The sequence below is a fragment of the Lepisosteus oculatus genome, chromosome 6 (genome assembly GCF_040954835.1).
Source record: "Lepisosteus oculatus isolate fLepOcu1 chromosome 6, fLepOcu1.hap2, whole genome shotgun sequence".
NCBI lineage: Eukaryota > Metazoa > Chordata > Actinopteri > Semionotiformes > Lepisosteidae > Lepisosteus > Lepisosteus oculatus.
Genome location: NC_090701.1, coordinates 29,400,920 through 29,426,850, shown reverse-complemented (window position 1 = coordinate 29,426,850; position 25,931 = coordinate 29,400,920). Strand labels below are relative to the sequence as shown.

At 36.2% G+C, this 25,931-nt stretch overlaps 1 protein-coding gene across 1 annotated transcript; it reads right to left on the bottom strand.

Moving 5' to 3' along the window:
• Nucleotides 1-856: 856 nt before the first annotated feature.
• Nucleotides 857-24,067, bottom strand: LOC102692216 (polyunsaturated fatty acid 5-lipoxygenase-like). Its single transcript, XM_015354199.2, has 17 exons — nt 23,902-24,067; nt 22,837-23,017; nt 21,721-21,789; nt 20,405-20,437; nt 16,048-16,138; nt 15,304-15,342; nt 14,707-14,826; nt 13,891-13,991; nt 13,145-13,302; nt 12,583-12,723; nt 12,206-12,406; nt 10,757-10,843; nt 9,042-9,211; nt 5,714-5,829; nt 4,140-4,243; nt 3,414-3,581; nt 857-2,688 (listed from the first exon to the last, which is right to left on the bottom strand). Exons 1-17 carry the CDS (start codon nt 24,016-24,018, stop codon nt 2,509-2,511), a joined length of 2,076 nt encoding a protein of 691 aa, XP_015209685.1. The 5' UTR covers nt 24,019-24,067; the 3' UTR covers nt 857-2,508.
• Nucleotides 24,068-25,931: the final 1,864 nt, after the last annotated feature.

Below are 25,931 nucleotides of genomic sequence, written 5' to 3'. Positions count from 1 at the left end.
GTCCTCCAGAAACAGGACTGAGGACCCTTGAATAATGCTTTGTTCATCCAATGCTGCAACCATCATAAAATGTCTCTAAACAGCAATTAAACTAGTTTCAGAGACAATCTCAAACTTCACTTGAGGTCAAAGAACATTTCCATGTATCCATCTACAGGTGCACAACTCCAGTCATAAAGAAGTCATGGTCAGAAGATTTCTTTTTTTTCTTCTACCTGATACCTTGATTACATGGTTGAGCGCATTATTTGCTTAATTGGACAAGCTGAAACATTTCGTTGTTGTAAGGTGCAGATTCTGAGAGACGTATAAAATCTGCTGCACAGTGACAAATGAGGACCAGAACTGAACAGCTCTGGCCTTAGCAGTTCTCCAGTGGGTGTGTGACCATAATGTACAACCTAGTGCTCAATGGACATTATAAGATTACATTTCCCCTCAAAGCTGAGATGCCTTCTACTGGGTTTGTGGGATATCACAAGACAAATGTCACTTTTGTTTCATTTTCCTTACATGATGCTGTGATTTTCCATATGTCTGCAGTTTAAATGGCATTTTTGCATTAAATATTTTCACTTAGTTACTTTTGACCATCTGCACTACACCTGCAGACATCCACCCTAGTGTTTTCAGATAACATTTTTTCACCAGACTGGACATTCAACAGATTAAATGACCTCTTCTCCTGTTCCAGATGAACTCTTTCACTAATGTTGTGATTTAGTGTTTAAGCAACAATCAGATTCACTTGAGCATATTATAATCAGCCATGAATGATCAGACAATCAAAATTACTTTGAAATCATTTAATCAATATTCAAAATACTTGATTTATTTTCAAAACATATATGCAGAATGTAATTAATTTATTTTTTAGTTCATTATTAAACTGGAAAACATCAGTTACTGATAGTATTATAAGGGAAATTAAGCATGAAATAAAATTGTACTTAAAAGTCTATGGAACAAGTAATAGGTTTATTCCATGCTGAAAAAAAGAAAGAAAACACAATGTTTCAGCCATGGAGCCTTCTTCAGCCTTCTTCAGGTGTCATGGCCACCTCCACGGCCGAAACGTTGTGTTTTCTTTTTTCTTTTTTTCAGCATGGAATAAACCTATTACTTGTTCCTTTGCAGCCTTCGTATGCTGATGCAGCTACCCACCTGAACTTAAAAGTCTATGTTTTGAAAATAAGTTATTAAGTGTTTAAACTAATAATACCCTATTTAAAAAGCTTTAAAACTTCAAATTAATGTGTATTTGTAATAAAAGTGAAGAGAATATATAGGTTTTACATAATAAATTGGTCTATGTGTGGCCTATGAGTGCAGATAAGGCCATCATCGATTTACGATTTACAGGATGATAAAGAGCTTAAGTGTTAGACAAATAACCAATTAAAGTTAAAATTTTAGTAACAATTTTAAATTCTACACTGTAACTGGAATCCAGTGCAGTGTGGCTGACATGGAAGTCATATATGCTCTTTCTTTCTCATTTTCTTTTTTCACTAGCATCTGTGTGCTGCACAAGCTGTGAGGATGACAGGCAATTACAAGCATAAATATCACCATTACTGATGTACAATACAAGTACAGAAAAAAAATACAAGATGAAGTGTCCCCAGTCCCTTAGTGTTTTCCAAACCATAACAGAAATAATCCCACATATGTATCACCTGTATTTTGCAATATAAGAAAACAAAATGTTTATTACAAGATCATCCACCACCAGAACAATTTTAAACAAAAAACAATAACCCTGATACTAAAACCAAATTTAAACAAAAACAAAATAAGAGCATTCTTCCCATTAAGTTTGGAATTACATGAAAATAAATATCGATAAGAGATATGTTTTAACCACATAAAATGATTCTCAGTTGCAATATTAGATCTTATTAAAGCTAGTGTCTACAGAACTATTTATAGTGATCATCTCAATGGGCTCCCTGCAGCAATGTTCCACACCTGTAAAATCACAAGCAGCAAAAAACATTGAGTGCCAGAGATCTACAGTAACAATTTTAGGTAAAAAGCCATACACTTTGGACAGTCAAGGTAAACTGGACAGATGTCCACTGTTGTAGGGGGAAGTTAATTTAAAGCAGGGGGATTCCCTGAAAATAGTGACAAGTAGGTAGTCCCAGAAGAAACAACTGTACTTGCCTAGGGACAAAAGGGAAACAAAGGGAACAAAGAAGTTTGGAATAAGTGGTAAGAAGCCTACTGACAGATTGTAGCCCAAACTGCAGGAAAGATAAAGGAACAGGATCCATCTCCACAGCTACCAAACCAAGCATGAGTAATAAGTTGAAATATGCTCTCCCGATGTTAGGAAGTGAATAAACCAGATCAGTTGTAAATTAAAGGCAAATGTACTATGCTGTGTTGACATACTATAGGATTCAAAGTCTGAGTATGTGTATTGGGAGGAAAATGGCACAATATCTGCTATTTGAAGGTGTTTTCTTGTGTGGTCTGTTTTTGTACATCATGCACCTTGTCTCAGATGGTGATACTGTTTTCTATTGAGGAAGGACTCAAGTACTCGTAAGGGAGTTCTTGAGTCTTTGATCTCCTGTCGATGTAGTCCTCGATTTTCTTCAGTACTTCATTGAATTCTTCAATAGGACCTTTCATTTTTGGTTCATGTTTCACCTCATCAGAGTATTGCCCTAAAAGGTTCTGTAAATAGAAATATGTTATCTGTGAATTCTATCACTTACTTCTCAGAAGCACCAAGAGAATTCATGTGTTATAGCAAGGAGATTATAGAGGTGTATATAAATACATAAATAATATTTTTTTGTTATTTTAGAAAATAAAACATAATTCTCTGCACCGACTTAAAAAAAGAAAATAAGAAAAGCAAACCCAAATTTAATGTAACATGAAAAAACTATCCTGGCAAAGGCTTTTTTTTTGTGCGTGATGACACCTTGACAGAGTTTAATAAATGGTAATGAAGTTGAGTGTGCTTCCTGGTTTTAACAAGAAAGTTAAAGGGTTATTCTTTGCATGTTTTAGCATCATTTTATTTTGTGCAATTTTCTAACAAGAAACCTCAGAATGTGTGTGGTGTTGGTGTGCTGTGAAGCCTTTGTCTCCTACAACTAGGAGTGAAAAACCTTTCAGTCCATAAATATGTTGTGAGTGTAATGTAACAAATGATATGCTTTTTCTTTTAACATGCCAGTCAAAGTAGTGTCAATTTAAGAACAAATTGTGCTCTGTTTAAACTTTAATAAGTAGCAGTAAGAAGAAAATATGATTTTAAAGCACCACAAACCTGTTTGAATAATAACATTATTCAAGACAGGAAGAAATACAGATGAAAATAAGTATTGGGTTAACATTTCCTGCTGAGTATGTTTGCATTTTCCATGCGGTATAGGTGTTTGTACACTCACTCTAGAGGGTGGCTGGCTGAGGAAATGGGCCACAGACATGGATTCCAGGGTGACGTTGATGTCTGGCAGAGTGTTCATGATGTACTCCTCAGTGACGTCCTCCTTCAACTTGGGAGGAGGCTGCCTCATTGTTGTTGGTCCATTGGGCATCCAGGCATAGGTGTCGTACTGTAGGCAAAATCAGTTTATAAATCATGTTAGGGAGAAAAATCAGAGCTGTCCTTTATCAGCTTTCATTAGATGAATTCCAAAGTCTTTTGTCAGATTCAAAGTAAGAGCCTGAGCATTTTGGCTGATCATTATACAATCATGCACTTTTATTCTTTCTTCTTAAAAGCAGTGGTCTTGTAAACATGCACCTCCCTGCCTTTGTCTTGACATCTTTGCCTCTCTACTATTTTAAATGTATATATTTTAAAGGGTTATTGAATCATCACAGTGAACCATAAATTTATCATTTTTACCACCCTCCCTGTTATACAGTATATACAGCAATCCTAATTAGGTGTTCCCTAAAGAATGATGACACCTCCTTGATCCCTTTTTCACTTATTCTCCATCCTTTAATGAAGAGTGGTGGAAACATATTGCAAATGATTCCAGTGTTGCTCTGTATTTCAAACTCAAAAGAGTTTACTTCAGTTATCCCACAGCAGGTAAATAAGTCTAAGATTATTTCTTGTAGATGAAGTTATACCTGAATGACCTCTGGAAGGGATACAGTACCTGGCCATTGTTAACTGCCGCGTGTAGGGCTGAGCAGGTGAACATGATTGTCGTGAGAAACTTTGCGGTATCTTCTCTGGTTTCTAGAGTGTTGGGCCAACCACCTAATCATTTTTAAAAAATTGAGAAAAATACTCTACATGAATAATCACAGTATATAATGTTTTCTTCCAGAGGTGTTCATAAGATAAAAAAACAGGTTTCCAAAAGCCAGATCAAAAATGTAGGTATTTAGTGAAACATACAGCAAGTTTCTGATTTTCCTTCTTGAAGGAATACCTGCTATGAAATCTTAGAAGATTTAGACTTCTCCAAAATGATTAGAGTAACTTAGTTATGTTTTCGTGGATGTCAAAGTGATTATGTCTCTTATTTTTTTCACTGGTTAAAATAATTTAAAACAGTAAACAGATAGATACCAGACTCTGACATGGGACATCAATGCAGTAAAAACAGGGAATTTTTAAGATGGATGGCAGTAAACTATTTGGTGAAAGCCAAATTTAGAATTAGTTATATTCTAGAATATTCTAGAAAAACACACATTTATATAGAAATGGACACAGAGCCAAGTCTTTCCAAATTAATCCTATTTTGCTGTGTGTTGGGCATGTCTTGATAATGTGGGAGCTGGGCAGTGTAGTTACTGTGATGTGTTTTTTGAATTGTACTGTAGGTCTTGGGATAGTTTGGACATGGAGCAGTCACACAGTAATAACAAGGGAGAGGAAAACTTGGGAAGGTAGAAATCCCTGCTGGGATGATGAAGCACCCCCACGCTCAGCAAAGTCTCTGCCCCCAGAGTCATTATGGAAAAGAATGGGCCTTGGGGAGTTCAAGTCTGTAACCGAAAGTATTAGTTAATTGCTTGTCTCTTTCCTATGTATTTCATACTCTCCAATAAATCTGTTCAGCCTATGCATGTGTATGTGGTTTCATTAGATATATAGAGGTTGAGAGATGTCATGTAGGTATTTATTTGGCCTACTGCATAAATGTAGGCTTGGCTCTTGAGGAACAGGGTTGCCCTCCTCACTGTTCGTGTAATGACCTAAGCTTGAATCATTGATTTGATAAGAATAAGAATAAGAATAGACATTCTTCACATCCGAAGGACAGCACCCTGTTTTTACAGTACAGTGTCCCCATTACAATACTAGGCCATTAGGACCCACACAGACTGCAGGGTGAGTGCCCACTACTGGTCCCACTAAAATCTCTTCCTGCAGCAACCTTAGCTTTTCACCAGGAGGTCTTCCATTCAGGTACTGGTCAGGCTCACACCTGCTTAGGTTCAGATGGTTGCCAGTTGTGAGTAGTAGGGTGATATACTGTACATGTTGTCTGAAGCAGTAAGTGTATGACACTTAGTATTCCCTGACAAATAAGGGATGTACATTGATTATTCATAATAATTTAAATCCAATTTAGAAATATGGTGTTAGGACTTGATTTTATTTATAAGTATCACACAAATCCTATTCTGATTCTATTCCAAAAATTAACTATGCTACAAGTAATATGATTGCAAAAAACAGATGTTATACATTTTCTTTAAACAAAGCTCAGCATACCTTTGCACTTGGATAATCCATTCTGATATAACTGCTTGATAAATCTCTGAAGCTCATAATCATTTTTAATGTCTGAGTCGTTTCTATAATAGTTGTTCACCACAGCGTCACAAAACCTACAACAAATGAGGAAAGCTTTATTTATTAGTCATGTTACTTTATTTATTAAAAATCAAACGAGCAAACACATTGCTTCAATGAAACAAAAAATCATCCTAACAGTTTTCATTTCTGTGAATAAAGAATTGCAATGGTATTTTTAATTTCGGGACTATAATAAATCAGAATAAGCAATAATGAGTGCATTTAAAACCACAATGAAACTAACAAGTACTGTACATGGTAAGGTGTACATACAACCTCACAAAACATCACAAAAAAGATTAAGTTTGCATAGCGCCATATCGCCGTGATTGTTTGTTATTGAGAACGAGGCAACAAAACTTCGGTGACATGAAAGTGGCCCTATTACACTGTAAATATGCTTTAGACAAAGTGAATTTTGCTGCAAAATTAATCTGATCCAGTCAGTTCATGATGTCCTACCTAGTCCATCAAACCTCTTCTTTTGGGGCAAAGGGCGATTCACCAGCATGCACTTTGTGCCAAGAACCAGGGACACTGGAGTACATTCTCAGCCCAAAAGCCCTTGGAGAAGGCCACTATAGATGGCACTACGACCAGGTGCAGAAGACCTTAGTGGACATTAGCAGGGGTATCAACATCAGCACCCAGTAAAACAGGCCATTGCGTTTGTCAGAACTGGTTAGCAGCCACAACCACAGTGCAAAGTATTAGCGGGTCTTGTGGCAACGGCGAGAGACTGGAAGCTGATGTTCAACCTGGGAAGGCAGCTTAAGTTCCCTGACACCATCATAGCTACCGCACTTAGGTCAGACATTGCACTGTTGTCTGAAGCATCTCAGCAGGTGTTCATGCTAGAGCTAACAGTTCACTGGGAGCCCAACGAAAGGAAGAGAGCCAAATATGAAGACCTGGTTAATCGGTGCCATTTGAATGGGTGGTGAGAATGACGCAAGCCCATCAAGGTGGGCTGCAGAGGATTTGCAGGTCAATCTCTCTGTAGAATCTGTGTTATGGTACCGGTTTCACGTAATCTGGCCAAAGTCCCTTTAAGAAGGCGTAGACTTTGACCAGTCACTTAACCACTCACTTTACCTGTTCACCACCACACCCACAGCTGTTGGATACTTTAGGGCTGTCTGCCCTAAACTCAGTGCTCAGTATTGGGTTTAATCTGGTGAGCTAACTACCTGCGTTCTTTGATTTCTGGATTTCTGCGCATTCCTCGACTTCGACTTCTGTATTACGTCTTTGGTTTGTTGCCTAGTGCTTTACATGGTGATTGAACTTTGGTTTGTCTTTTTCCTCGACTTCTGGATTTGTTCACGAACTCGGAGTTCCTGATTACTCGGCTTTTGCTCTCTCTCAGTTACCTGCTTCCGAATAAGGTCCATCTTTTACATAACAATAAGCTTGCAGATCTTTACAGCCTGTAGTCTTTCAGACATAATAGAGGAGAAAACCATCAAAATCACCATAGAGGCTGCAGAAAGAGTCCCAAGATGGCTGTGGATCAAGAGGAGTGATCCATGAGTAACCCAGCCACCTGGAAAAAAAGCAGGGGCTTGAAGGTGTCTGATGTTGAAAGAAAGATCCGAAACTCCCAGTGACCCCAGGTAACATCACCAAAGTTGTGTCGAGGTGCATCAGAATTTTAAATACTTTCATGAAGCCATTACATACAAGTAGACTTACATCTAAGTACAAAAGTTTTGGAAAGGTGCTCTATCATTCACATTGGTGGTTATTTTATGGTAAATCACACCTAAAAGAAAAATTCTAGCAGGACTTATCTTTTTGGAGGACTTGCTGCGCCATAGCCTGTGCCGTCACCTGAACAGCTGATTTGAATAATCGTAATTGAATTTAATTCAACATATCGACATCAAAACGGTTTTGTAGACAAGTACTACTCACTTGTTACCTCAGCAACTCAACACAGTTAAGTAGACAAATACTACTTAGTTAACTCAACATACAGATCTTGGTTAAATATTTCTAGGGTGAAGTGTCTGGTGCACAATGTGTATTTATTAGATTGTGCACCACACTTAATCTCGTCCACAAACTTGTCGATGGCACCAACATCAATGCCAATGTTTATTATCCATTTCTTGGCTAGTTGACAATCCCTTGGAAAAGGAAACAGTTTGTTCTGTACAGTCAAATGCTTGACAGGGAGGCATTGTTTAAAATATATACAAGTTCAAAAAGACAAAAAAGGAATAACATTGTACGGAGATGTTTCTCGTTCACTTACAGCGACTAGTGAACAGGGAGAATCACTTTTACATCACAATTAGTGCATACTCGAGAGATTTCTCATCTGCTAGTGACAACATGGCTACCACAAAGTCATGATTTTGCACTTAATTCACAATTTGCAAAACTTTCCACTACCACTACAATTAATTTAGTTACCAGGATTTAATACCCAGTTTGAGAAACTGTTTTGAGGACTGCAGGTCCCCTTTAATTGCTACAGAAAATGTCTTGCAGCTTGTTTAAATCAAACAGACTGTAGATACGCAAGTGGTTATTTCAGTAAAGGACTCCAAACACTGACCTTCAGTCTGAAACAATAGTATGAGCCTACATCTGGTAGTCTAACTTGCCATGCAAAACTTGTGTATATTTGTGTGTATTAACTAAATGAGGCCTGAATCATGATTGTGTTTTGGAGCTGGTTTGGATGCTTAAAAGCTATCAGAATTTCTTTGTCTTTCTTAAATGCTTTTGTTCTACACTTGATTCACTTTAGAGGTTTGTGTTTTGCCAATAGTCTGATATGAAGGAAGTCAGGGCTCCTCTAGCATACAGCTGTGTTAAGGCAACATCCATTTATCCATTTTCTAACTGCTTCATCCAATACAGAGCTGCGGAGGAGCCAGAGGCTATCCCAGCAAGCAACGGGGGCAAGGCAGGATACACCTTGGATAAAACACCTGTCCATCGCAATCACAGGCCACACATGGAAACATCTACATGTACATTACATGCTCAGACCAGTGTAAATTTTCTCAGAAGCCAATTAACCTACCAGTATGTTTTGGGACTGTGGGAAGAAATTGGAGCACTCAGTGGAATTCTATGCAAACACAGGGAGAACATACAATCGATATGCAGATAGCACCACAAGAGTTGAACCCAGGGTCCCAATGCTGCAAGGTAGCAATGCTAACCACTGCACCACCATGATGCCCTCTTGGCAACATCTCAGTTCAAAAGAAGAAGAATGTCTTACTTATTTATTGCCGCCCAGATCATCAGCCCATCTTGTTTGTAGTAATAATTGCTCAAGTTCTCCACACCACGGTTTTTCAGGTCATCAGGCAGACAGAGGGACTGGTAGGTCAGCTGTTTGAAAGCCCTTTTTAAAATCTCCAACTGAGCACCTTTTCCAAGTCCTGTATTCTGTTAAAAGAGAAGTTGATATGTGAAGTTGGTAAGTCCAATGTAAAATAAAAGTATGAGTAACATTTTTTAATGTCTTGCCATAGCTAGTACCATTTGAGGACTGCTGGTAGCTGGTATAGAATTTAAACTGAAGTGAATCTAGGTACAATGGGTAACACCTGGGTAGTGTTACCAGGTGGATGCTGCACATTGGTGGTGGTGGAGGGGAGTCCCCATTACCTGTAAAGTGCTTTGAGTGGAGTGTCCAGAAAAGTGCTATATAAGTGTAAGCAATTATTATTATTAATTAGTGTCAACATTTCCAGCTTCAAAGCAAGGGGATGTTTGTTGAGATACAATGGTCCCAGATTCAGTGATCCAAGGGAGATGGGTTCCCATTCATTTTGTAGCTTTTCAGAGAGAGAGGTTGTATTAATTTAATTTAGAAGCCAGCCTTCTCTTATTTTGGCAATAATACAGTATGTGCTATTTAAAAGTTGAATACTTGGCAACAGTGGGTTTTTTCTGGGTGGTTAGGACGTTAGGCCTCTGGGATACCTTACTTGCAAATGTATACATAGTGTAAATTGTGTGTTGTAGTTCAATGTGAATATTGTCATTCTTAAGAAATATTTGTTAAACCCATTGTGCCTGAATTATCTCATGTGCCTCTAACTACACCAACCATTTAAATCTTTGGCAAAATCTTTACTAGTTGGGGGTTATGATTATGGATTAATCCACTCAGTTATTCCTGATATTTAACTAGTTTTGTAATCATTTGTAACCATTTTCAACAATACTAAAAGCAAAAGTGTAGTTTATACTAAGGTGAAAAAATATGTATTTGATTATCTTGCACATTTGTTAGAATGTCAAGGAACTCAAGTATCAGTGTAAACAAATGGCTAGAAGAGAGTTGTGGGTTCAAGTGCTCACTGTAGACAGACATCTATATCTTTGGTCAAGGCAATTTATTCTGAAAATGCAGGTAACCTGGAATAGGCTGAATGAATACTATAACTTTAATCAGTGGTATCTCTGATTATTGCTGAAGTGTTGATGCGATTGCAACCTGTTAATCCTGTAGCATTCAAACGAAGAGTTATATTTTTTTTGTCTCCTTCTTTATTTTAGGTTATCAAATATTTATGTAATCTCAGCAATCTAGTACTTGTGTTTCATAAAAGCCTGAAGACTCTGACTGAGATCTAGAAATTGAATTGGATGTCCTTGATATACAGTATAAGTACTAGAGATGTTCTGTCCAGGTCCTGGAGGGCTGCAGTCCACCAGTTTTCATAGGTAAGTCACATGCCTCAGTGAAGACCTGGAAACATTGATACTAGTGTCCATTTAAGTTAGTAATTGATTCGATTAAATTATTAAGGATCCAGGGTTTAATTAATATCAGAAGACAGTGTAGCCCTCCAGAACCAGGACTAAATATTAGTAATATACTGTATGACTACCTAGTCATTCAGAACCCATCGCAAACATCCTAACTCAAGCAGAAGTTTTTCAGATGAAAGTATAAGCCAAAACCAAGCATCATTGACAGACCTGAGTGAAGAATCCTCCCTCATTGACAAGAATGTTTCTGGCAATTACATTAATTGGGAGAGTAAACCTTCCACTTTCAGAGACAAGCTGAAAATCAAACATACAAAGGTTGTTTAGAATTACTGGTTGTTTAGATGGAATTTAGAATTCCATCTTGGCGTGAGGAGGCTGAGATTCAACCACATTGTGAGAGGAACCTTGGCATTTATGCTTAATTACAGGATGAAGAAACAACTACTAACTGTGTGGCTGCTTAGCTGAAACAAAAAGGATATATTTAAAATATGGACAGTATATTATATTGCCTTCCAAGGTACAGAAAGAATGAGTATCTGGAAAACCTGGGCAATATCAGTTTCAGTAAGTATATTTTTAATTTTCTGTGTATAGAGAAATATATAGTTCACAATAAACATCATATAGCTCTACCCATACTTTAATAGCCCCCCTTTTTTTGTTTTCAACCTTTTGACTTTCTTGAGCTCCACATACAAATGTAAACTATGGGAAAGTGAATTTAAAGGTGAGGAGGAAATTCTGTAGATAAAGGTTTGTGGAAGTATGAGACAAGGTGCCAAACCATGTTGAAACCAAAAATACAAAGCAGGCCATATGAGCTGAAAGGTCTTGTACTGTATGTTCTTATACAGTATGTGTGACAGAGCTGAGATATATGCTGAGACTCTGTTAGTCACCACTAGAGGGCCCAGGAAGACAAGGAATGACTCTCTCTTCCCTTCTCTCTCTTTCCTGACAGCCGTGTGAACACGCATAATAGCCTCATCAACAACACCTGTTATCTAATTGGAGACAACCATATTAGATACTTACGGCTGTCTTTAAACAAGAGACTCAAATTTTCAGCCTTAACGCTTGCCATTAAATTCAAGAATACCAACAGATCGATTCCCTGCCAGCGTTCTGTGTCCCCCAAAAGTATTGAATATAAAGCAGACAGAGCATGCAGAAGAACAGTCCATGCACTGTCACATTTCTAGCATTACTGCATGAATAACTGATATTTTGGAAAGTAGTTTGTGTAAAGGGTTTAGAATGCCTGTGAAGTATCTTTGATCCAGTACACAACATAAAAGCGATATAAATCATCCATCCATTTAACAGTGGGAGGTGGACCCTAACTCAACAAGTGACAGGTGCAAAGCAGGATACACCCTGAAAGAGATGCCAATCCATCACAAGGCACACAGACACAAATGCACATTCATAGCAAAGACAATTATTCCACAAGCCAATTAAGCTACCAGTATGTTTTTGGACAGTGGGAGGAAATCAGAGCACCTGGTGGAAACTAAGACAAATACAGGGAGAGCATACAACCTCCAGCATTGCCAGGCAGCAATCCTAACCACTGCACCACTGTACAGCCCTGATGTATGTCAGTAAAGAAAAAATCCAAAAATGCTGAGAGAAATCAGAGGCTTTACTTACCCTCAGTAATGGGTGTTTTCTAGACATGGAAGTATAAATTGCAATGAAGAGGGCTTCCCCGACCAGATGAGTTTGTAAGAGGTGTGAAGACAGTTCATGAATATAGAAATCTGCATTTCGGACCCAGATCTTCGCCAGGAGCCAGGCATTTCCATCACAGGGAGTGTAAATTGGCTCATCATCTGCTGGTTTCTGTGTCAGCTAAGAATTTTTTTTGCACATTTAAAAATAAATTCTAAGCATATATTGACATATGCTTCTTATATTTTACACATGACGTTGCTGACTGAAAAAAATGTATTATTGGAATTGCAAGAATAATGTGTGAACACTTTAAACTTAGACTCTTTATCCCCATAGCAGGCAGTATTGTTTACCTGTATAGCAATGGGCATAAGTGTATTGTCTTCTTCCTTCAAAAGAACAATTGGAGCTGCCAGGAACTGCTGGTGCCCACTGATTACATTTTCTCTGATTCCATCCAGCAGCTCATAGTCAACCACATAGATGATTCCTTCCTGTGACAGGGGAAAAAAACCCAATGAACTCAAAAGGCTGATCAAAAGGCTAAATAATGTGTGAAGGGTTAAATAAAGCTCTGCCTCGGGAAGGATTGGTGACCTCTGACCTCTCTCCACTTGAGTGGTCATCTCCAACATGGCCTGTGAACATTAGTCCATGTGCCAACAAAAGATAATGGAGAGGATTGAGAGACAGAAGAACTAAATTCCTTCATTTTCCCTATAGATACCCAAAAACTAACTGCCAACCCTGTAGTATGCCAAAGTTTTAAGGCCATTGGAAGAAGTGGTCTTGGACTGTATGTCATTAACACAATTACAGTGTCATGTGGCTATTTTTTCCTACGTGGAATTCAAACTTTAGTTCTTAAAACAGTAATAGATTTAAGGATTTAAGGAAAGCAGAAAATGTACTTACCATTATGCTTGCCTCTATATCAGGATAGAACATCTTTAGCTTCTTAATTGGGATCTTCTGTTTGTCCTCAGTATATTTTTTAATTAATAATGGATTACAGCCGTTGAGAAACTGACTACCAAAAAAGGCATCATCCTTCCAGTTTTTGGAAATGTACTCTACATCAAGCAAATGCAAAGCCAAATTTTTTAAATTATGAATGATATTTCTTAAAATACATTAAGTAAGTTAAATCTATTTGAAATTTGAATAATAAAAAAAAAGATTTAAAAAAAGGTTCGAAATTTTAATTGAAAATAATTGTATTTTTCATAAATGTGTCAGTAAAAGAATGAGAAATAAACATAATACTTGAGTAAAAATTAATTTTCTTTCTTGTGATTCTGGGGGTTTAACTCTGGCTTACGGTTCTAACTATTGAGGCTCTAGAGATCTCCATGGACATATGCTGTTTTAATGGATCTCTGGCCAAAATCAAAATGGTGATGTCAATTTGAAACCAAGAAATCAGCTTTAGTCCTTTTTACAGTGTTATGACCAAGTCTTAGAACGCCTACAGTAAAATCTACAGGGGCAAGGCTTGGCTTTGCAAACTAAGTTGCTGCACTTTTGTCCCCTTCAATTTTTAAGGATGCTGCAAAATACCTTTTCTGAACAACATACATGTAAGTCTGTCATCAAATTCAGACATCCATACAACAATCTGCTCTACTCCTGAATTTCATGCATTTTGCCCAGAGACTAACCTGCTTTTTTACTTGGAAACAAAAATACCCTTCTGATGTCTTCTATTGTTCTCCATCGGTGGCCCATATTCCAAAATTGACGTACATTCCTCTGTATTTTTCTATTTAAAAAGACAAATATTTATCCATACATTATTAAATTATTACATGTTGGTTGCAAAGTCGAATCAGTTCAATGAAATGAATTAATAGGCTACAGAATTAAGTTAAATTATATGATACAAACTTCATAGTTTAAATTACAGTAATATTAAATTAAAACATTAGCCAGATCAGAGGTCAGAGGTCAGTTAAGATAAGATGAAGGCTTACAAAAAATTTTTTGACTTCATTAATTTACCCTTATAAATGCAGCTTTAGTTGCAAGTCGGGTAAACTAGTAATGTACAGTATATAAGCTTCAGAAAAGTATACTGTAGCTATCATGCTACAATACCTCCAAAGAATTGTAAATTGTGTTAACGTTTGGAGGCATTTTGTTGAGTCATAATTACATTCCCTCTTGTGGGGGAAAACCCAATTAAAGTGCCTGAATAACGACTACAGGAAGTTAATATTTTTCATATGGAATCTCAATGCTTCACACAAAGCCAAAATCTAAAATATGTTAAACTTTAGTATATTTTTTTAACTTAAAATATAGCATATGACCATTTCATTATGATAAAATTATAGAAAATAAGTACAAACAGCATATTAACCTAATCTGGCATTTCTATAAAATAATCAGAAGTGTAAAATGTAATAAAATGATCCTGCAGTGTATCCTCATGTTTTTAATTATTATGTGCTAATGGACTAGATATTTTTACTTACATTATAACTAGATAGTAAATCAATGTCAGAAGTTTAGGAGCATCAAACCACAGTTCACTTGGCAATTTGAAAATACTTCCAGCCTCTGTGAACCTTGGAAGTCCATTCACAATTTTTGTGCTGAGAAAACAAAAACAGCAATACTTGTGTGAGAGACGTTTTGTTGTTTTTGAAACGGTTTTTGTGTGAAAAAGCTTTATTTTTAACCCCTCACATTAGCCTACCTCTGAACTTTGACACTATATAGTCGAATTTCTTAAATATACTAGTACTGTACAAAGCTAAAAAAATATCTGGGGCTTCTTAGCAGCTGACCTGGGAACGGCTTATGTCCACAGTATGTGTTGATTCTCGCATGTCTTCCACTCACTTGTAAATTTTCTTATGTTTATTATGAAAAATTACATAAATAATACAACCCACTTATCATCTAAGGTCTACATCCCTGGTACATGCTGTGTTTCTACTATCTAGAAACAAAAACAAGCCTCTAGCAAATAGTTAGCTGACATTAATTGGATCTTGATAATTAGCAACTAGAGAGTAGGTTGAAGTGTTGATTTATTTAGTGTGGATACCAACTGAACAATCACTTACTCAAGAGGAGTCTCATCTCTGAAAACTATAAAAAGTTTCCTGGAAGAAGAATATAATAGCAGATCTTAGAACAGCTTGAGCACAAAAACACACAGGAGTATTACAGTATGTTGGGAACTGCTACCCTTCAAATTAACATTTTAAATTAAAAATGTTCATAAGCCTTTTTGTCAAATAATAACAAAACAAGTAGAATTCCAGAAAACTGCAAAACAGTATTGTAAGTCATGTGTTTGTTTTACGTCTTCAATCAATAAACTAAGATCATTGCCAAATAATCTGCTCTAGATTTTACAAATATAAACTGGGCTTTGAAATGTAAACTGGAATTATAAGGTAAATTTGTACTACATCAGATATTCATTGAAATACTAGATATTCAGTTTAATATTATAGTGTTGTAATTACGTAATACAAGATTGAAATACCACCAGATATTCAATTAAAAAAGGTCGTTACATAGAAACCTTTGAAACCAAAATGATGTAAGATAATTTCTTGAAACTTTCTGAAACCCTTATACTTCTGTGAACACTGTCATCCTTATAAGCTATTTTTATTACAACTTCTGTTCTAATTAAGATTATATTAAGAAATATTTTGTGATAATTTATTGAAATAAACTATAGAGTATATGTGTGAATCAAATCTAATTATTTTTTTGAGCTACAAAAACAGACTAAATATGAGCTTTCAAAATAATTTGGAAAAATCTCTAAAACAAAGGAAATAAGTTTTACTTACAGTGAGAATGACAAAGCTTTTACTAAGAATGATGTTCCTAGTAAAAAGTTATGTTCCTTTGGCTTTTCAGTGGGAACTTCACCAGATAAAGCTGTTAGGATGTGAATTTAAAATGTTATTACCTGAGATACTGTAAAACTAAACAGCAGAACACAGAGATGTTAAAAATATTACAAATAAGAAGGGCTACCCTGCCTAGCTTGCTCATTTGATTGTAATTTTTTTGATCTGTGGATCTTATCCATCAGTTCCTTGATGAATTTGGGGTCCAACTTCATCACATGATTGGGCTACTTGACCCAGACCCCCTCAACTTTATACATAAAGAAATGTAACCTGATCTCATTCATACTGTATGTGCACTTACTCTCTCTGAATCTCCTAACTAACTGATCCAGAAGTTTGTCCTCTGGATACATTCATTAAGGTTTCTTTTAAATTTTAATTAATAAGTATGATGTTGTTTTGGTGTTATGTGTTGCGTGGATAAAATAGATTTTCCTTTAAATTTTGGAGGGTCAGTTGCAACAAGGTGTTGAGAACACGAACAAAACTGCAGGTTGTAGGGATCCCAAGAAATAAACTTGGGATCCTCATCTTACATGAGAGTAGCTATTATTCTGGGTTAATTGAGACTGGGAAGAAGTTTAACACACATTCAGATCTAACTTAATGAAACCCTTTTAGTTGGATTTACAGTATACTATTCAGTTCAAAGTCAGACTTAAACTCACAAAACATGATTAAATTCAATTCAGATAGGCACCTCTGTAATTTAAGTTTAATATTGTTAACAATATAAAAAAATGTATACTTGTCTTTTGCACACTTAACTTTAGCTGTTTATAAGAAAAACTGTAAAGACAGACTATTACCTTGTTCTTTGACTGTAACTCTTTGTTATTATTTGTATTTGCTATTTGCCATTAAGTAAAGAAATGTTTGTGCTTGATTATGTATGCCCAGACAATACATTGTTTTTCTTTTTGAACATTGTGTCCCGTATGTCTAAAAACTTGTGATAGCACAGCGTAGAAATGTTTATTAAATTGGAATTCAATGGAATTAATATATTTTAAGATTTTGGTTGTGGAATAAATGCTGATTTCTTATTTAGTTATGTGTTTTGTACATTTTCTGTGAAAATAGGGTATTAAGCAAGCAAGTAACTTAAAAAAATATAGTAACAGTAACTTACTCTGTCTATAGGACTGCAAAAAAGAAAATGGAAAGCAATATTGCAGGAGAAGCAAAAACAATGCTTCATTTTAAACAACTTATTATTTCTTGTGGATTTTTACAAGGGTTCAATAACAAGGCCCATATCATAGAAAGAAACCCATCCTTACTGGGTAAAAATGAACACTGAAGGTCTACAGGAGCTAGGGCAGCCTAATCAATTGTCGGGATGTGATAGCTGATTCCCCATCATATTTAAGGGGTGAATATTTCTTTTTTAAAAAAATTTAAAACTAAGTGAAAACAAATCATATTAACAATGTACATTTTGACTTTTTTTGTTCCAGCCATATGGATTAAAAAGAAAGAAATGTCTTAAGTTGCTGTTCGATTTCTTGTGGCTTGGGTTGAAAGTGCTGGTCATTGCTCTTCACTGTTCAGAAAAAAAATAAAGGCCTTTTTCTAATCAGGTGAACAACTATTAAGTTATAGTAAAAATGACAATCAGAAATACTGTCTAAAACCTTTGTAAAGAGACGGGTAATGGTTTATTGTAAGGGACCTTTATTTAAGAAAAGTAAAAGAACTGTCATGAAACTCTTCCCATTTTTCTGGAAAAGATAACATAGGAAGAACTCTGGATTCTGAGTGCGGAGCTACTTCCAGTGATCTAATGTGAACGGTAATATAGGAGAGGGACGATACTTTTATTTAACTCATGATAATTGCTTGATTATAAGAACTATTGATATAGAAATGGTGTGTACAGGTGGGGGGAAGGACTAAACACAGACACAATATCAAGGGACTTACAGTAGATCATAGATTGGACAGATACTAAGATAAAGATGGACCATTTTTAATCATGCTGCAGGTGAACAAATATGAAGCTATAATAAAGATGACAGTAGGAAAAACTGTAAATGGCATCCTTAAATATTTTGAGGTGATGGGTAATGGTTTATATTAAGTCACCACATAACATTCTTTTGTATTACTTTATCTACTGTATATACTGTATAACATTATGCAAATAAACATCCTGTGCTCAGCTTGCCTAAGCTTTAAAGTGTGTATTGACTTCTTGTATTCACTGTAGAATCAAATCAACCATAGACTCAGAAGTGTGTAATTTCCTTAATTACTAGTCTTTTCACATACCCCAGCTTGCTCTCCAGGTGACACAGAGACAGGGAGAGAAGCTTGGGGTCAGAGCACAGGGTCAGCCACTTATACAGCACCCCTGGAGCAGCTGCTCATGGGCCCCAACAGAGTAGGATTCCTCTGCCAGCCATGGGATTTGAACCAGCAACCTTCCAGCCACAGGTACAGATCCTTAGCCACAGTGCCACCCTTTGACAAGTATTTTGGCTTCTGGTATCAAGATGTAAGTGCTAATTTTTAGCATTTTTTATTAAAATCCATTGGGCGTGCCGTAAACAGAATCCTTCAAATATTTAGCTTTTTATTTACAGTGTAAGGAACTCTAAACTACAAACTGAAACAAAACTAAAAAAACCTTTGCATCCTGCCTTCTGACCAGTTTTTAAAAAGTTGTTAGAAGATAATTGGTCAGATGACTGAGAGATGCAGCTCATTCCCAACAGTTTTATGGGAAATGTCGTCCAGACAAGGGCATTTTGTCTGAAGCTGCTGCCTAATTACAACTTTAATATTAATTTTAAATTTCTGACTTAAGATGTGTGCGCATATTACTTCACTTTGTATTTATGTACAGTATAGCTTGATCATGACCTTACTTAATTTTTAAAACATAATTAGAATAAGAACAGTAAATGAAATATGCACGTGTTAACAGTGTAATATATGACTTTAATAATTTTTCTTCTTTAAAAAGTGACTGCTAATTATCTACTAGTTACTTAACAAGAAAAATAAAAGAAATTCTTATGGCGATCTTATAAAAGCTGTAAACAAAGCAGAGACTACAGTATGTGCTGTCGAATTGGAGAGTTCTAGCTGTTCCTGATCTTTTCAGAGCTGTGTGCAAAAACTGCCCATCCCTGCTGATAAATGACAAAACTGCTGCAACCACAACAAAACTCAGCAAGCATTCGATGACACTGAAACTGAAACAATACTTCTTTGGATTCTTTTAATATTTGGAAACTTACAGTAAGTCACAATACTTTGGCTTGAAAAGTATTGCAGTAGCAGCTACTAGAGTCCACCAAAAGTTCCTTTTCTCTTGTAATTGGGATACTGTACCTGCTTGGAAATTTGTTAATTTGTACTTTAATGTTAGTGTTCCTAAAATTTAACGATGATTTCAGAAGTGGTGACCTAGTCTTAAAAGATGCTTGCACTGTTATGAAAGTTTGATTGCAGAAAAGACTGTTGAGGGGTTTGATTACAGAGAGAAGCTTATTTTAAGAATCTTCTTGTTGGAAAATCTGCTTGAAAATCTGCACGCTTCTACAGTTGCCAAAATGACTTTTTGTGTGTAGATCTCTAGCACTGCCCTAGCCAAGGGTGAGTTAGTACCAACAATGACAATGACTGCTGCAACAGTTTAGATATATTAGTGCTTTGTTGTCCTAATAACTGAACTAATAACTCATGTTCTCAATATGTATATTGAAGTGCAAGGTCTAAGGCTCTTTCCATTAGCTATATAATGTAAATCAGTGTGTCCCCACCGTTGATCCCCCAATCCAGTTAGTTTTGTAGGTCAGGCGATTTTAAAGATTACAGAAACACCTGTAAACTGTTGATGAAGCAAGTAATCTGCTAAATTAAGAGCACTCTTACAATTGACGACTAGCTTTTTAGTCCTAAAAGATCTGTAAGTTAACGAATATCCTGTTTAACTGATCAGAGTGCAATTGTGCCATATATATATATATCAAAATAAAATTAATGGTGACATACAAAACCTGCTGGATTAACATTCTCCAGGACCAAGGCTGAAGTTTCTTTATATAAATGCTTTCTATGGGCAGTGAACTCACATGCTATGGTATAAAATTTACTGTCAACCTTTCCCACATACAGTTGAAGTTATCTCAGCAGAACCTCCAGGAAGAAGTGTGACAACTCTGATACCACGTGCCTCTCTAAGTTCTATGTATGTAGTTCACTGATAAATGGACACATCTTTATCCCGGTTACAGAAGTTCACTCCATAGGAATGTAGTGAATGTCATAAAAACTTTACCTGTTTGCTCAAGCTGTCTCCAACCCAACGTCACTAGGAATAAAAAAAAGAAACGTGATATTGAAAACATTAAATCGTATTAAATCATATTTAAATAAGGTAAAAGAACAGTCATGATACTCTTCCCCTTTGAACTCTTGCCCTTAGAATTCTGGTTTCTGTGTACAGAGCTACTTCCAGTCAACTAACACATACAGTCATATAGTAGTAGGAGGATGAAAGTGAAAGTATTCAAGTAATGATAATTGCTTTTTACAAGCAACTTTTGACTTAATTTTTTTTTTCTCAGAGAGGAAGTGAATACCATGCTTTGGAAAGGCCGATTCTCTGAGATGCGTTAATGCAACAAATAAGTATTGGAACTAATAACATTTCAGCTTTTCTATCTTTTTAAAGTCTCTTGGTATACAATGATTTAAATAATAAATATGCAATCTGTAAGGAGATCTTTATGTGACCAAAGAAATCACAAAAAATACAAAGTATTGACACGTTACTGTATGTAGGACATTATGTACAATATCTGGATTTTCCGAAAGCTTCCAGCTTTTTCCCAGGAATGATTTACGATGGCGTGTGGATTTAGAATCTAAATGTAAGATTCAGGCTAATTACACATTTTTCAGGTTTTTAAAAGCTTATGTTGAAAGAATTTAGGATAAAAACAGTAGGTGGTCCTGAGAAGCAGAGAAGCGAGTGCAGGAATGACTGGGCTCTTAGTTTGCCAGCTAAACAGTGCCTTGTGTGCTTTACCAGATAACTATGATGTTGCAAAGACTGATAAAACTTTTTTTTACTTCTCTAGGGTTTTATTATTACATTATATTAGTACAGTAAAGCCTAACTGTCTGGCACGGCTGTAGGTTAGGATAATGGCTAGAAATAAACTGATTTAATTTTGGCTTGGGGATGAATTATTAGGGCATTGTAGCTACTGTACTCTTGAACTACTAGTTAGGACTGCACCTCTCTTTCACTGTTAGTGCCACCTGTCCTTGGGAAGGACAGAGTTAGAAAATGTTATTTCGTGCTCACTAATTAAAAAACCAGAGTGAACGATTTTGTTAATTTGTGCACACGAATTGTAAATCGTTCCCTTAATATAAGTATTTTTTCTTACTGATGGTCCCTCCCGGGCTCCGTGAAAATTTCTCTCAGATTGTGGTGGAAATATAAATGTTCAGCAAATTGTGCACTGGGGGGCAAAACTCCTGTTAATATCCTGATAGCCTGTCCTTTTATTGAAACAGGCTGTCAGTATTGAGTTACCTTATTGCATACAATAATTATTAATTGCACATTGAAACTTAACTTACCTAAATAATTATTTCTGTCTTTCAAATCTTTCTCTCTCTCTTCCGAAAGGTCCTCACATGGCAATTTGCCTAACATCACAAAACAAAAGGTATTATATTGTAGCTGTTATGTTATTGCTTTAATTGTTTTTGTAGTTTATGATAGATACAACAGGATGGCTAAATCACTTTCACAAAAAGGAGTCTATATGAACCATTTGCTGACAATGCGCTTTGAAAAATGGGCAAGATCTAGAACATCTAAAATAATATTTCTTACTTATCCAATAATTAGTAAAATATAATACAGAAATTAACCTGAAAGAGGGAATGCAAACCTTAAATTAATATAATTTTAAACTAGAAGCCCACATTTCCTTTGGTAAGATAAAAAATAAATACAGACATCTCCCAAGCTAAGAACATAATTTGTTCCATTAATACTGTCCGTTAAGCTTACACTTGTAAAGATAAAATCAGACTAAAATAAGATTATATTTTAATTCAGAGGGAGCAAGCTAGTTTTCATAACTCCCAAAAAGAGTCACTGTATGCCTGTCTGTCTTGAAGCTGCCTTGCCACAAAAATAAGAGAGTATCAGACATATGAGAGAATATAAAAACTTCCCATCATTAGTAATCAAGCAATATATGTACAGTAACAGTTTACTTTGAGAAAACCTTAATTAATTATTGTAAAACGTAAAAGAATAAATAAACAAAATCCAAAAATAAAGTTTCTGAGATGCTTAGACATTTGCCAGGGCACTGAAGTGTATTCTTCTATGTACATTCTGTTCTACTTCTTACCTAGAAAGATCCTCGCTAATTAAGTTATCTTGTTTGTTATAGAGGAAACATTTGTTTTTTAAAAAATGGGTATAAATTTGCACATTTGATTGTAGTGAAAATTAATAAATGTGTTGTTTATAAATTGAGGGATGCCTTTTCAGTATTTCAATTTACAAAACAAAAATGAAAATCTGACAATAATTGGATAATACTGAAATTATTGTAAAATTGAAATTTCACAAAACAAAAAAGTGGATAATCACTATGTGTTCCAGAGCCTTTTCTGTCCGGTTTATATACTCAGCAGATACCAGTATTTCTGTGATGCAAAAGGCTTTCTTCTCACCTGATTTTTCCTTAATGGTGGTCAGTCCAGCAGAAATATTTCTGAAGATGGGAAAATAGTATGTGTTCTCATCAGGACTGGTGGCTGTCACATACCGACAGTACCATTTACTGAAAGTACGCAAAAGGGAGGTTTCTCTTCGTATAAGAATTTCTTCAGGCTTATTCTCAAAGTCAATAATCTTGAAAAAAAAAGATGGCGCACTATATCAGCATTTTAGCAAATAAGCAATTGACATCAAATCAAAGTTTATTTATCAAATGCACAACAATACAGCGTGCAGCAGTAGTTGCTGGCAATGAAATGTCTTTGGAGCTCGCAGGACGGCAGCCTTCCCTGTCCGTGCCCTCTTAAAAAGATGTACTGTTGAATAACTATACAACACAAGATATGCCTTATTTTGTGTAGTTTTGTATGATGAGATTTATGATAGAGAAATTTAAGTCAGGGCTTAAGTACAAGCTAGAAGGTAAAAGGAAAAATGAACATCCAGACTGACAGTCAACACTGGCCGAACAAGAGCAAGTGTCTGATACCCAGAAGGAATGTCTTCATTACTTCAAAATACACATATTTAGCACAAACTGACTTTGGGTTTAGATTCATAGTAGGTATATCCTTTTCAGGTTTTAAAAGCTTTAGGACAATAAAAAATAGATTGTTTAAGATCACCCATTATTGTGCTACAGGTATGAACTACCACACAACACACACACTCAAAGATATTGAAGTGTGCTGCTTGCTTAGAGGAAAAGTATGGTTATGGTTGTTAATTTCACTATCAATAATTTAAAAGCAGAATATAGCATCTTTTAACACTGTTCTTACACCAGACTAAGACAAATAAAGGTTCTGAGGTTGTGTGCAAATTCAAATTTGATAATCATGTTCTCCTGACAGTAGAAAAACAATAGGATTAAAGCTGATATTCTAACACTGATAAAGAAAATATTCTACATGAGGCCAGACCATCTGCGTTTCATCTCTCTTAAACTCTCAGGTACTGCCCTCAGCTAGTTATCTATTCAACTGCACACCCAACTTTTATATGGGTTAAATACTTACAGTATCCCCTTCTTTTGCAATCGCTGTCTCTTGAGATTTTATGTTTCCAGTTGACAGAATGACCCAGATTTTGTCAGATGAGGGATCTGCTTCCACTTTGATGATGTATCTAGTCATGTCTTGAGCATGAACTTTGTTCAAACTGAGATGAGAGAGCAGTGCAGCACACACCTGTGACCACCTTTTATACTGTCTCGCAAGTATGCTTATGACATTTTTCTCAGTTACCTTGTTGCTCAGCATTTTTTAGCTGTTTTCTATAGATTGTGTCTCATTAATACGATTGAACTATCTGTTTTGTTCTTCTCAAAAGAAACATACATTTTTTACGTATGAAAAACATCTAGAAAATCCTGTTTTTCTGTTTGCACAAGTCAATCACTAAGATCATGTTTTGCAGAAACAACAATTATTAATCCAATGTCAATTTACATAGTGTAGTGACAAGGAGTAAGAGACAAGCCCGCCCTTCTGGTTGAGCTTGTTGCAGACCTGTCAGCAATTATCTTCTCAATCTACTCACTATCAATGTTTCTTTTTCCTTCATTTACTTTCCCACTACGCACAACTATCAGCATCTAAACAAAGTTCACTCACTATTTATCTGTAAGTCTTTTAAAAATATTGCAGCTCAAAGTCTTAGAGTCTGGCAGGTGCTCAACCCTCCCAGAGTCCTTCTTGATCCTTACAGTAAAGACTCAGCAGTTGTCACTCGTTGCCAGAGAGGCAGGAATGAAGAGGCAACCCCAACAACTCTTATGACTCATTTCAGACCCATTTTCTGAGTTTTACAGCTGCATGTTCACAGCTTACCAGTGGGCAACCCTTCCAGCCCAGCCACCACCGTTCACTGATACTGTTTGCCATATTTTTCACACTCTTTCACTTCTCTCTGTCATTTGTAGTTTTCAATCACTTGGACATGACAAGGTGGGAGAGAAGACCTGCTGCAGTCCGGAAGACCATTTCCTTTGGAACTCTCCAGAGCATTCTGGCTGTCAGAAAAACTCCAGGCTTCCTGATCTCACACATTCTTTCTCTTTTGGGGAAGATTGTGGGTATTCTTCACCTGCTGTCTTTCTACCCACCATTCATGCAAGATCTATGTCTAGATATACTGTATTACATGTTTCATATATTGATTTCATTGTGATTCACCCTTCACAAAGCACAATCACACTTAAGTGTTAACAATTTTTTCCAAACCTCCTGATCATCTGTGACCAAATCCTCTGTGGTGTCTCCTCAGCACACATACAATCAACAGCCTACGGCCAACTGTTGTCAAGCCCTGACATATTGCTGGTGATTGCAGTCGCTGCTGCCTAAAAGTCTGCTTTCACTGGTCTTTCTCTTAGAGCCCCTGCAAATGTAATGAACTCCAATCCAGTCACATTTCATTCGACTCTTTGAGGCACTCTTGTGATATACAGTATGAGGCCTTGAAGCTCCATTAGAGGGATCTCTGGTGGTTCCATCTGCCAGTGTCTGGTTTGCTAATATGCTGTCACAGGGAATTATGGGTTTGATATCTCAGCTGGATACACTGCTTAGGAATTTTTAGATGGTAAATTACTGTTTCATCTTAAGCATACCTTATATTACACATATCAGATAATAATAATAATGTATTGGTAGTGTTAAAGATACATTGAAGCATTCAGTGTTGTAAGGAAAGTGATTCCCCTCACTTTCACTTTCAAGAGTGGTCTTGAGTGGTCCTGAGACCAGTTCTCTGTATGCTGGCTTTATGTTAGCTGTCCTGAACCTGAAGCTGTCGTTTCCAACTATTAGATGGTGCCTCCACAATATAAAACATCAAATAAAACAAAAGACTTTAGGAAAAGACTATCTAATAATTCAAATGAGCACATCAGATTGGCAACAGGCTTCCAAAACTACCAAACATTCCAGACAGGCCAAAAGGCTTCCTATAATTTGTAACCTTCGTGATCTTTTCTATACTCTATCTCCTTGTTCTTCAACATGCTTTCAAAAGCAGTTCCCTGGAGGCTACAGTGTTGTTATGA

What these genes read in the sequence shown, in the direction of transcription:
- LOC102692216 (XM_015354199.2), bottom strand. Translation starts at nt 24,018, where the DNA reads ATGACTAGATACATCATCAAAGTGGAAGCAGATCCCTCATCTGACAAA. An exon ending in GAGACAGCTTGAGCAAACAG is followed by an intron (nt 16,139 to 20,404) that starts GTAAAGTTTTTA and finishes ACATCCTAACAG; the next exon opens with CTTTATCTGGTGAAGTTCCC. An exon ending in TCAGCCAGCCACCCTCTAGA is followed by an intron (nt 2,689 to 3,413) that starts GTGAGTGTACAA and finishes TTCTATTTACAG; the next exon opens with AACCTTTTAGGGCAATACTC.